The sequence below is a fragment of the Stenella coeruleoalba genome (genome assembly GCF_951394435.1).
Source record: "Stenella coeruleoalba genome assembly, chromosome: 5".
Classification (NCBI taxonomy): Eukaryota; Metazoa; Chordata; class Mammalia; order Artiodactyla; family Delphinidae; genus Stenella; species Stenella coeruleoalba.
The window spans coordinates 40,929,046-40,942,807 of NC_137150.1; the positions used below are offsets into that span (position 1 = coordinate 40,929,046).

At 41.2% G+C, this 13,762-nt stretch overlaps 1 protein-coding gene across 1 annotated transcript in view; it reads right to left on the bottom strand.

Moving 5' to 3' along the window:
* KPNA4 (karyopherin subunit alpha 4) overlaps positions 1–11,765 on the bottom strand; it is a 58,263-nt gene extending 46,498 nt beyond the window's left edge. Inside the window, exon 1 of the mRNA XM_079922951.1 lies at positions 11,542–11,765. Coding sequence (XP_079779077.1) covers positions 11,542–11,610 — 69 coding nt within the window. The 5' untranslated portion in view covers positions 11,611–11,765. The remainder of the gene's footprint in view (positions 1–11,541) is intronic.
* Between the last annotated feature and the right edge of the window lie 1,997 nt (positions 11,766–13,762).

Consider the following 13,762-nt stretch of genomic DNA (forward strand, 5'->3'; position numbering starts at 1 on the left):
AAAGAAAGATAAGGGATCTACTACAACACTAGCTCACAGTGGTTAAATATCACCACAGGGTCAGTTTACAGCAGGGATCTGAGAAATCTTGACCTTCTAGAATGTAAAACTGATGAGAATAGGAATTTAGCCTGTGTTATTCACTGCTCTAGCCTCACTGCTTACAACAGAAGCTCAGACACAGAAACTGAGTAATTACTTGCTGAACAAATGAATTCAATACAGGGAAGGATAGATGAAAAGTGAGTGAAAAAGAGCTGCCAAGAGTTCACCTGTGACCCTTAGGTAGTAGAAAGTTGCCACAAGCCCTACTTATTTCTCTTAATTAAGCTACAACTTTAGTGAGATATAATTCACATACTATACAATTCACTCATTTAAAGTGTAAAATTCTGTCATTTTTAGTATATTCACAAAGTTGCACATCAATCACCACCATCCAATTCCAGATCATATTCTTCACCACAAAAAGCCCTATACCTATTAGCAGCCAGTCCCCATGTGCCCCTTGTCCCAAGGCCTTGGCAACCACTAATCAACTTTGTCTCTTTGGATTTGCCTATCCTGGACATTTCGTATAAATGTAATTACAGAATATGTGAACTTTTGTGACTGGCTTCTTAGCATTTTTTCAAGGTTCATCCATGTAGTAGCATGTAGCAGTACTTCATTCCTTTTTATGGTAGAATAATATTCCACTGTATGCATATCCAGGTTTTGTTTATCAATTCATCAGTTGATGGACATTTGGGTTGTTTCCATGTTTTGCCTATTTTAGATAATGCTACTATGAACATTCATGTACAAGTTTTTGTGCAGACACTTGTTTTCAATTCTTTTGGGTTTTATACCTAGGAGTGGAACTGCTGGGTCACATATTAACCCTTTAACTTTTTAAGGAACTGCCAAACTGCATTCCAAAGTGGCTGCACCATTTTACATTCTCATCAGCCATATATGAGGGTTCCACTTTCTCCACATCCTCATCAACACCTGTTATTGTCTATCTTTTTGCTTACAGCTATGCTAGTAGGTGTGAAGTGGTATCTCATTATGGTTTTCAGCTTAATGACTAATGCTGTTGGATCATACATTTTATTTGTTTATTGGTCCTAAATAAGCTTTGTCATAATTTAAAGACAATACCATTTTAAAGCTGGAGAACAAAAGGGAATTGGGAAAACTTATTCAAGACATTAAGAGAAAAAAGTGTGAAGACTCTGATACAAGACGTTTGAGAAAACAGTTGATCAACAATGAACTCAATTCTGTAGCTATACCTGTGAACACCTCTACATAATAGTCAAAGGCAAAATAAGAAACCATTCTACATCTGTATTGGATGGTAGTGCTTTATAATTTTGTCTTCAACAGGTTTTTTCTTCCGTTCTTCTTACTCTAACAGACAGACCCCTCATTCTTCTGAGAAACCTGTGTTTTAAGTGGAGGTACCAACACCCTCCCCCAACAAAAGCAACCCCCACACACACACAGCTGGCCTACGGCACATGACTTTGTGCTGGCCAATCACAGAACCACAGTCCTCTGCCCACAGTGATTAATTCAGGCGTAAGTATGCAATCAAATCTTGATCAATCAGAGTCCTCCCTAGACTTTCATTAGAACTCTTATAATGTGAGCTATGTCTTAGCTATGAACTTACTGGGTTATGAGAGCCAGATTCCCCCACTTTGCTTTAACTAATTTTAGCTGGGTTTCTGTTCCCCAAAACAAAACTGTATAATATTAAAAAATCAGCTCTTTCAGCCTAAAGCTATCAGACCTAACTTTTAATATCAACATTATGGAAAAAGTTTATGGTATTTAAAGCCACTATTCTAAACAAAGACAGAAAATATTGGGTTTCATAATTACTAAAGAACCAAGAGTAATGTAACAATTATTCAAAAATCTTAAGACTTTATTTTGCTTTTTTCTTTTCTGGACCTGCAACAGCTGAAAGTGGCTAAAGAGGAACAGGGGAATAGGCAGGATGGGTGGCAAAAAGGTTAGGGTCATTTAATACAACCAGGTAGAGACTAGCTGTAGGGCCTTCAGGATACAACTACTGTAACTAAATTCACATAACACTTACTTTAAGGAACCATACATGCTGTAAAAACTGAAACAAGTATTATGAGTAGATACTGGGCAACTAAAGCTTTCATTTAAAGAACTAGAAACTGAGACAGAACATAATTTGCTTTCTAATATTAAAAATATGTCTATCACCAAATTATGAAACACCACATTATCTTAGGATTCTGACTTTTGTTAATACAAATTTAAAGAAATTTCAGGTTTGCCAAAATACACCATTATTGAAAATGTAATTTACATTAAGTTCAATGTAAATTAAATTTAGGATAAAAGTGATAGCTAATCAAATTTTGTCCTAACAGTAAATAAACAGTAACAGAAAACAGTTTAGCATTGTAAATAATCAAGCTAATCTTGTAGTACCAGTAAATGTCTATGGCCTTAAACCACTTTTCATTACGTGTACCAAATAATGTGAATCAGAGCTATTTTCTGGTTAAATTTACAGTCTTACAGGACAACGGTTACAAAATCTTCATAAAGTATTTACTAACCTACTTACAACACAGGATTAGAGAAATGAAGTCAGAAACTGGTAATTTTGTGACAATTTGGTTAAGCATGCAGGAGAAAGTAGGCTTTCACTTGAGTGCTAATGAAGGGAAAAAGAAGCCTTCTCCAATTCATGTGATGTGATGTGAATTACGGTGCACAGTGGTACAAAAGGAACTGCAAACAAAATGTTAATCTGACAGGGAACACAGGGGGTTATTTGGATGTAATGTATGATGAAGCAAGTTGGTAGAAATAAAAACAGCCACCATTCACTCTACCTGCACTATATGCCATGCACTATTAAGCATTTAAGTAGTTTAAAGAGATTAAGTTAACTTCCATAACTATTAAATAGAGGAACTAGGGTTCAAATCCAGGTGTGACTCCATAGTCCATGTTATTTAACTGTGATACTGTAAAGCCCTTCAAGAGTCTTTTATTAATTAAAAGTGACAATCACCTATAACAGAAGCAACAATAATAACACAGACAGTGATTCTCAAAGTGTGGTCAGTGGGCCCCTGTGGGGACACTGAGACCTTTTCAGAGGGTCCACAAGGTCAAAACTATTTTCTTAAATTACTACTACTAATTTTTTTTTTATTATGTTAACATTTGCACTGTACTGCACTGCAATGGGTAAAGCCGCTGGTGCTTTACCATGAATTAAGGCAATGTCACCAAGCTGTAATAATAGTCATTGTGTTTCAGTTAAAAAGAAAAAAAGACTGTTCACTGAAGAATGTTCTTGATGAGGGGCTTCCCTGGTGGTGTAGTGGTTAAGAATCCTCCTGCCAATGCAGGGGACACGGGTTCAAGCCCTGGTCCGGGAAGATCTCACATCCCGCAAAGCAACTAAGCCCGTGCGCCACAACTATTGAGCCTGTGCTCTAGAGCCCGCGTGCCACAACTACTGATGCTTGTGCACCTAGAGCCCGTGCTCCACAACAAGAGAAGTCACTGCAATGAGAATCCCGCGCACCGCAACGAAAAGTAGCTGCCGCTCACTGCAACTAGAGAAAGCCCATGCACAGCAACAAAGACCCAACGCAGCCAAAAATAAACAAAATAATTTTTTTAAAAAGAGAAAAAAATGTTAAAAAAAAAAGAATAATGTCCTTGATGAAACAGTAAAAAAATTACTTTTATTAAAAACCGGCCTTTTGGGCTTCCCTGGTGGCGCAGTGGTTGAGAGTCCACCTGCTAATGCAGGGGACACGGGTTCGTGCCCCGGGTCCGGGAAGATCCCACGTGCCGCGGAGCGGCTGGGCCCGTGAGCCATGGCCGCTGAGCCTGCGCATCCAGAGCCTGTGCTCCACAACGGGAGAGGCCACAGCAGTGAGAGGCCTGCGTACCACAAAAAAAAAAAAAAAAAAAGGCCTTTTCTTTCTAAAATTTTGTGATGAAATGGGGATTACACATAAACCATTTCTACAGCATACCCCCTCCTGCAGCAGGATGACTGTTTCAGGAAAAAGTACTTGTGGGACTGTTTAAGTTGCTAATTGAACTAGCCACTTTTTTCATGGAACATCACTTTTACTTGAAAGAACAACTGAGAGACAAATTATGGCTATTCAGAAAGTGTCTGGCAGATGTTTTCACAAAAATGAGCAAAGTGAACTTATGGCTTCAAGGAAAACAACTTAAAGTATTTCTTGCTAATGACAAAATTTGAGCTTTCAAGTGAAGATAAGAATTTTGGAAAACTTGTATCTACCACTGTGAGCTTGACAGATTACCAATATTTAAGATTTTTCTGATGAGCTACGTGGCAATGCTAATAATTGTGAATTTTCATTGTAAAATAAATGTGTCAGCATTCGGAAGATCTACACAACTCAGTGAACTAATATTTTCCAAATGACCAATACATGATGTTACAAAATCAGCCATGTCCAAGTGCAAGGCAGACCAATGAATTTTAATGTAACAAAGTAAGAAAAGTTTACTAATATGGCTTCAGATTCCACAATGCAACTAACTTTCAAGAAAGTGTTATTTCTGGAGTTTTGGTATATATGGTATGATATGGTATATCAAAGAATAATTTCCTTAATTATCTGAAAAGGCTATTAAACGTTCCTCCCTTTTCCAACTGCCTACTGTGTGAAATTGGATGTTCCTCATATACTTCAACCAAAGAACATACCAAAAGATTGAATTCAGAAATAGATATGATATGAGGGGGCTTCCCTGGTGGCACAGTGGTTAAGAATCCGCCTGCCAATGCAGGGGACACAGGTTCGAGCCCTGGTCCGGGAAGATTCCACATGCCGCGTAGCAACAAAGCCCGTGTGCCACAACTACTGAAGCCTGTGTGCCTGGAGCCTGTGCTCCGCAACAGAAGAAGCCACCGCAATGAGAAGCCCTCGCACTACAATGAAGAGTAGCCCCCGCTCGCGGGAACTAGAGAAATCTCGTACACAGCAACAGAAGACCCAACGCAGCCAAAAAATAAGTAAATGAAATAAATCTAAAAAAGAAAAAAAAAAGAAACAGATATGAGAATTCAGCTATCTTTACTTGAGCCAAACATTAAAGAGACTCAAAAAAATGTTAAACATGGCCACTCTTCTCACCAAATTTTTTGGGTTTTGAAAAATAAGTTATCTTCGGTTAGAAATTTATGTTTATATGAAACAGCTTTGGGACCTCCCTGGTAACGCAGTGGTTAAGAATCACCTGCCAAGGCAGGGGACATGAGTTCGAGCCCTGATTCGGGAAGATCCCACATGCCATGCTACAATTAAGCCCGTGCACCACAACTACTGAGTCTGCGCTCTAGAGCTCGCGAGCCACAACTACTGAGCCCATGTGCCACAACTACTGAAGCTTGTGTGCCTAGAGCCCATGCTCCGCAACGAGAAGCCACTGCAATGAGAAGCCCGCACACCACAACAAAGAGTAGCCCCTACTCGCCACGCGCGCACAGCAACAAAGACCCAAAGCAGCCAAAAATAAATAAATAAATAAATTTATTTTTTTAAAAAACAGCTTTATTAGTGTTATTTTTGAGTTAATATTTTTTAAAATTCTTACTTTTAGTTTCTAAAATGGTAAAAATTGATATTAATAGAAACTCCCAAATAAAGCTTTTTAAAAAAAATTTTTTTAAATACATTTATTTACTTTTGGCTGCATTGCGTCTTCGTTGCTGCACGTGGGCTTTCTCTAGTTGCAGCCAGCAGGGGCTACCCTTTGTTGTGGTGCATGGACTTCTCACTGCGGTGGCTTCTCTTGTTGCAGAGCACGGGCTCTAGGCACACAGGCTTCATTAGTTGTGGCACGCAGGCTCAGAAGTTGTGGCTCGCAGACTCTAGAGCACAGGCTCAGTAGCTGTGGTGCACGGGCTTTGTTGCTCCGTGGCATGTGGGATCTTCCCGGACCAGGGCTCGAACCTGTGTCCCCTGCATTGGCAGGCGGACTCTTAACCACTGTGCCACCAGGGAAGTCCCCCAAATAAAGCTTTTTGAGGGTCCTTATTTTTAACCATATAAATGGGTCTTGAGCCCCAAAGCTCTGAAAATTTCTGAACTAAGACCATAACAAGCACATATATATTATCCTTATTTAGTAGGTGCCAATATAAAGATTGTTTTCATTTTATCTGTGGAAGAAAGGAGTCTCCCTCATCCCTGTCTTATTAAACCTAAATGGAAAGCACAGTAAGTAAATAGATTGTGTTCTCTAGTTTAAAGTCCACAAATAAAACACAATTTCCAAAAAGATCTCTGGTTTAAAAAAAAAAAAAGGAAACAACACTTACTGAATGCCTATTATACCCCATGTACTATGCTAGGTGCTTTCACATATAGCCTTTTAATCAACTTTGAGATCTGTATTAAGGCTGAGAGAAGTTAAAGGGAGGTAATACAGTACAGTACAAATAGTATTGACTTCACTTTGACATTCCTGAGTTAAGACCATTCCCTTGAATGTTATGCTATTATGTCACTTAACTCTAGAATTTTTTTCTTTACATAATAATACTTCCTACTTACATGACTGAGAGAAATGAGAATACAATTAAAAGCAAATACAGTAGATGCTCAAGAAGTTAGTTCCCTTTAATCAGACTTCCGCTCTGTTCCAAAACTAAACCAGTGAGTACCACAATCATTGTTCAAGGTTAGACTTGACAAGCTCTCATTTCACCATTATAGGCCTCAAGTAGATGAATGATGCTCCAGCAAACATTTAAAAATATCTTAAGGACCCACAACCACTATCAGATATAAGAGATCAATGTTTAAAAATTACCTACACATTTTTCCTAAAGTTGTTTCATTCTTTCAAAGCTAAATCACTCCTACAACTCTTCCCAATCTTGTTACATGCACATGTGACATACTAGTCTCTATGAAAAATGACATCTTGATATCTCTAAGAAAATTATCAATGAAGCAATTCTGAAATGGGTTGCCTCATAAACTAGGAAAGCTGAAAGGAAGCACAAAAACAATTATTTAATTCCCACCTATATTTCTATCAGATATTTCATATTGTCACATGCTTGGACTATTATATGAAAAATTAGACAGTGGTTATTTTAAGTATAGTAAATATGTTCCAAGATTTGTGATGAGAGAGGTCAGTCTCTAAAAGTTAACAAGACTTAATAGCTTAACAATGTCTTTCACCCTGTACAGTTTAACAAATCACCAAGGCCATTTCTAAACAATAAAACAGCTGATCAATTTATTAAACTCTTGCCAACCAAGCAACTATTTTTTCCTGAAGTTCAAGCTGACTTCATATTTGATGCTCTGTGGACAATGACAAGTTTCCAATTATGTAGCATTTTAGTATTCTTTTATTTTTTAGGGTAAGTATTTTTCTTAAAGTAGTGTTTTTATAAGATCTAATTATTTTTCTAACATAACTTATGCTCTATTCAATCCTGGATAACCTCAGAACTTCTATAAAAATTATGCAGGCTTATTATTAAGTCTATGAGAGAATTTCCCCTCTACTTTTAAAACATAAGCTAGATGAGATTAATTTGCTTTATTCTGACACATTTTTTTAATTTGAAATTTGGTCACCATTTCCTGTGTTGCACTGTGCATACCCAGCTATGGTTACTATCTCAAACTAATAATGATGATCCTCTACCACACTGCACAAAAGGAACCACACCCTGAATGTCATCTGACAGTTCCTACAAGTTATTTTAAATGGATACTGACATATAACTTCTTTAATGCTTTTATCTTTCAAGAAGTTAGCATGACCATATTTTGGAGGAGCCAGAATGGTAGAATGTTAACACAGGAATAACTATCAGACTGAAGGCTATGGTATCAGTTTCAATTCCAACACTTAGAAATTCTGACTTTACAAGGGTCACTAATTCCCTGTGACCAAACTGCCCTTCAATGAGCAATTACATCTCTCTACATTAAAAATGTTCCCATTAATTTTAAGTTCAACATAACTTATATATGCACAAAGAGAAAAAACAAAGAGCCAACTGCAAATAAGGGAGTTAGAGAATCAGTTCCACTGAATCCTATTAAATCTCCTTCCTCCCCCTAAGAAAAGCTGAAGGTGATAAATGCTCAGAGAATTGCCAGGCATCTTCCTAACATTAACCTATTAATCTTCACAACACTCATGAAGCAGATGTCAAGGACCTCTAGTTTTACAGATAAAAGAACCCTAAGACTAACTGATTCTCCCAAAGTCACACACAGTTAAGAGATTAGATTAAACTAAACTCTTAAGACTCTGTACTCATCATAATTTGGAATCAAACAATGTTAGATCAAACCAAGAAATGTTCTAATTATCTCATGCTATCCTCTATATCCATGCTATCCAATAAGGTAGCCACTAGCCATATGCAGCTATTAAGAACCTGAAATGTAGCTAGCCCAAATTGAGATACACTGTAAGTGTAAAAGACAGACCAGATTTTGAAGACTAGTATGAAAAGAAGAACATGAAACATCTCATTAAATTTTTTTACACTGATTACATGTTGAAATGGTATTTTGGATATACCGGATTAAATAAAATTTCACTGGACAGCACTGGTCCATACTTCTTTTCAAAGACCTTCCAATGAAACATGTCACTGTAAGATCAACCAAAAAGCAATATTTTCTTAGAATTTGTTGTAGCACAATACAGAAACCATATTTTGAGGGAGGAGGAAATGGGCATAATTAGTATTTTGAGGGACACAGGCATATATGTATGAATAGAGACACAAAATAGGCCTTCTAGTGTTCTCTAAGGATAATAAAAGATATTTCTATCTCATTGCAGGCATATGTGACAGAATAGATCACAAGTGAGGAGAGAGTATGACTTTCCCTTAAAGTCATATTCCATTTCCTTATGTGGAAATGTGAAAATATTCATATTCCTAATGCACACACAGGGTTATCAAAGTCACAAGGATGCCCATAAGGCACAATGAACTTCTCAAAAAAATTTTACCTAATGTGTATTTATAATTATTTTTTAAAAAGTCACATATCATAATATTGTTCTAATATAGAGTCAACACAATCTTATTCTGACTAAAATAATAAGAGATACACAGTAAGGGGAAACATCAGTTCAAAAAATAAGGATCACCTGAAAATAGTTTGGCAACTCCACATAAAGTTACCATGTGTGTTTTGTGACGACCTAGAGGGGTGGGATAGGAAGGGTGGGAGGGAGATGCAAGAGGGAGGGGATATGGGGATATATGTATACATATAGCCGATTCACTTTGTTATACAGCAGAAACTAACACAACATTGTAAAGCAATTATACTCCAATAAAGATGTTTAATAAATAAATAAAGTTACCATATGACCCACTAATTCCACACCTAGGTGTATAAGCAAAGAGAAATGAAAACACAGGTCTACACAAAAATGTGTAGATGAATGTTCAGAGCAGCATTATGCGTAATAGTTAAAAAGTGGAAACAATGCAAAAGTCTATCAAATGATGAATGAATAAACAAAATGTAGTATATCCACACACTGGAATATTCAGCTATGAAAGCGAATGAAGCACTAATACATTCTAGTTACAGAGTGTATGAACCTTGAAAACATTATGCTACCTAAAAGAAGCAAGTCACAAAAGATCACATATTGTATAACTCCATTTATATGAAATATCCAGAATAGGCATATCTAAAAAGACAAAAAGTGACTGCTAGTGAGTTTGGGTTTCTTTTGGGGGTGATGAAAATGTCCTAAGACTGACTGTGCTGATGGCTGCACAACTATGTGAAAACACCAAAAGCCACTTCAAATGGGTGAACTGTATGGTATCTGAATTACATCTCAGCGAAGATGTTAAAAAAAAAAAAAAAAAGCGCAGCCAGAAATGTAGAGGGGAAAAGCATCAGAAGGACTGTCAAGCATTTAACTGCTATTTCTCTGGATGTTTGTAACTTTGTGGTATTTATGTTTTTAGCTTTTGTAATTTGTGATTTTTTCCCTCATTTTCAATATTAATACTGGTCAAAAAAATGTTTAATCACATCATTACACAACTAGGTAAACTTAATGAAAGTCGTAAGTTCTACATTTAAATGGCAATTTCTATAGCATATGAATTATCTCAATAAAGATGCTGAAATTTCACTTCAACTAGGAAATAGTCCCTCAAACTAGGAAACCCACTAAGACAGCACTAACTGCCTTGGAAAGTAAATGGCTTTGTGGAAAGTCCAAAAGACAGTTACTATCTCAGTCAAGCAAATGCTCAAAGTTCAGAAACAGATGATGGGAACTTGAAGATCTCAGTATAAAAAAGTACAAAGAAACAACATAAAAAATACTACTTGACCACTTTCTCTTAAAAGCTAACCTCCTGATTCAGATGCAGAATGGAAAACAGAAACAAACAAAAACCCCTATTTACCTAGACGCCTAAACCTGAAGGGAAGAAGTCTTCTATTAAAAATCTGTGATGTGGGTGTGTGCTTAACCCACACACCTTATGTAGCCTAAGAACCTCAGGGGCAGCTGTTACTTAAGATAATGAAGGTTGCTTTTCACCCTTTTCAAATAATAAAACGTGATGGTGCCACTCCACGGCCCACCCCATCCCCCGCTACCACCACCACCGGCAGGTGGAGGGAAAGGATACTGCAGACTAGAGGATGACAGCTTTGTATAACCCTTTGGACTCTATATGTAAGAGCGCAGCTGGTGGTCTCTCAGGAAGGGGTAAAGAGATTTGTGAACAAGCTGAAATAAGGGGTATCCTTTGCCTGGAAGAGGGCACACCGTGAGCCACATCTTGAATCAGCTATATTCATAGTAAAACACAGGCCGCTGGAAGGCACTGTTAGCATCACCAGGATGGCCTCTCACGCCGGGGGTGTTTTTTTTCAACGGAGAAGTTGACTCCTGTAGTTTGGAATACTGGGGGGAGGCAGGGGTAAAGCGGGAGTCGGGAAGACCAAAGAAAATGCCTTTAAGTGGAGACGACTCGGGCCTCACTGAGGAAGTTCCGAGACTCACTCGGTCGCCACACGCTAGTCCCCCCCTCCACCTCCCACCGCCCTCCTGCCCGCGGCGCCCGACGTCGGTGGGGGAACGAGAGCCGGAATCTCCGCCGCTACCGGGATGGGGGCCGCAGCCCGGCCCTGGCAGCGCGGCACACACACGCCTCCTCCGCACTCGCCGCGCCCGGCCTCCCCGCCGCGCGGCCCAGCCCCTCGCACCCGAGCCGGGCCGGCTCCTCGGGGCAGGCCTAGGCCGCGCCGACGGTACCCCGGCACCTCGCTCCCCGGCGGAGGCGGACCAGGCCCGACACAAACTTCCCGGCGCGTTAGCACAGGCGTCACGGACGGGCCGGCCCCCAGCGCCATTCCCCCGCGGCCCGGCGGCGGCTCCCGCCCCTACTCCCCACACTCCGAGTCCCGGCGTAGATCGACCCGAGGCCCACAGCCCCCACCCCTCCGGCGCCCCCGAGTTTACCTCCAAGTCGCGGCCTTTGTTCTTGAAATTCTTGAGCCGTTGGTTGTCCAGTTTCTCGTTGTCCGCCATGGCCGGGCCGGTGACTCCTTCCCCCGCCCGGGCCCCGCGGGATCCGCCCCAACCACCACGCCGCACCGACACTCCCAGGAACCGGGCCGCCGCCTGAGCTGCTGTGCCCGCCGCGGCGTCGCTTCCTTCCTCCTCTCACCTGCCTCCGCCGCGGCCTTCTCCTCGTCTCCCCGCCCGTTTCCCTCCCCCCCCCCCGCCCTAACCCCAGCGCGACCGCAGCTCCCGCTAAGACAACTGCCGGGCCGGGCGGCGGCAACGGCGGCGGAATGTGCTGCCGGCTGCGAGGGGGAGGAAGCCTCGATCTGAGGGCCCCGGCGCCGCGGCCACGCCCATCGCCGCCAGCCCAGCTCGCCGATTGGCCAACCAGACTCCGGTGCGTTCAACCAATCAGAAAGAACGATGGAGAGCGGGGGCGGAAGAGCGAACGGAAAGAGAAAGCGGGCGACGCTGGGAGGAAGGGGCCGGGGCCTGGCCCCGGAGGGGAGGGGCGCGGCGGGGGCAGAGCCGGGAGGGACCACGTGTCCCCGGAGCAACGGAGAGGAAGCGAAAGAGAATTAGAGGCGGGAAGGGGAAGGGGAAGGAGACGCCAGGGAACGAGTTGGTTTGCTCATGTGCGGCCCACCCCAGACGTCTGGGGTCCGGGGTCGAAGCCCACTTAAAGTACGTTCTTTTCTTCTTCGGTGAACCTTCTCTTCCAGAGCACTCTTTGCAAGTTCCGCTGGCTTTACAGGAAGTGGGATCTGCGCCCCTGCTCCATCTCGGGTCGGGACAACCCCCTCCTCTCAACCGAGCTCCCTACCCTGGCAGGGGTCTCTGCTCTCTGGGGGCCCGGCTTCGGGGCTTGGACTGGAAGGAGTGACGTGCGTTCGGGAGGCGCAGCGGAAAGCGGGAGGGACAGTGGGTCGAAGAGGCAAAGGACGTTTTAGACGAATCTGATTCATCCTCTCTAACCAAGTCTCGCAACAGGTGGGAACTTGGGCAGCGCTGATGATCCTGTGACGATACCACCCCCTGGATATTTCGTCTTAGAAAGTTAAAGGAGCTCCTCGGCCACAGAGTACTAACTTATGGAAGGCGGGGACCGTGGCACCTGGCATAGGAAATGTAATATTGTAACTCTGTTGAGAAAGGAAATGAGTTCCGAAGATATACATCTCTACCAGAAATGTTATTACCAGAGGCAGAAATAACACAAGCTACAAAGAACGTACTAAAACGTTTTAGAAAGCGGGAGAAGGAAATGGTTTAAAAATATATTTAAATCCAACTAATAGCTCCTCAAATATGCAGGAGCAATTGGAGTCGGAAGGAAAGCGGGGTGTTTAGAAGCTTTGGGTGTGTTTAAATTTGGCGAGTTAGGGGGAAGAGACCCTTATTCAAACTACTTTGGGAACTTTTACACCTGGTCCCTCCCACTTCCTTACCGGTATATTGTTTGGGGTAGAACGTGCAGAGATAAAACGTTTAAAATGAGTATAATACCTTTAAAGTCCTCAATACTTTGTATGCTTTGAGCTGCCTAGGCAAACAGAAGCTGTACCTGGAAATAATTCACACTGAACTTTCACTTGAATGTAAATTCAGTGCCGATTCTAAGTTTAAAATGATGTTCATTATAAATCTTTATTCCCCAAAGAATCTCACTTCAATTAGAAGTAACATTGCACACTGTAGCACTGATGTCTTCAAAGTGAGTTTAGGATAAGAAAATTCAGTTTAGAATATCGTACTCCTAAAAGAAGGGTGTGATAACAGTTATCCACTAAGAGAGATGCAATACAAACCGGAAATAACCACAACTTGTAATTTCGGTTTTTAATACTTGTTTAGTGTCTGTCTAAGGTCTCTCTCCCTCTCTACACAATAAGCTCTCTGAAGTCAAGGGCCATATTTGTTTTTTTTTTCTATATATACCCGACACCTAGTACTTGGCATGGTAGTGTGCACTCAGTGACTTATCAAAGGCAGGACCTGAATCTAAGCTGCTGTGAGTGTATGTTTCATAAGTTAAAAGACAAGCTAACACTTCTTGATTAAAAATGTTGACTGAGTTAGTACAGCTTCCAATCTACACTGGGTTCCTTCTAATAATTCTTAATTTGGTATCATGCTCACTCCAGGGTTAAAGTTCAGGGGGTAGATCAGACATAGG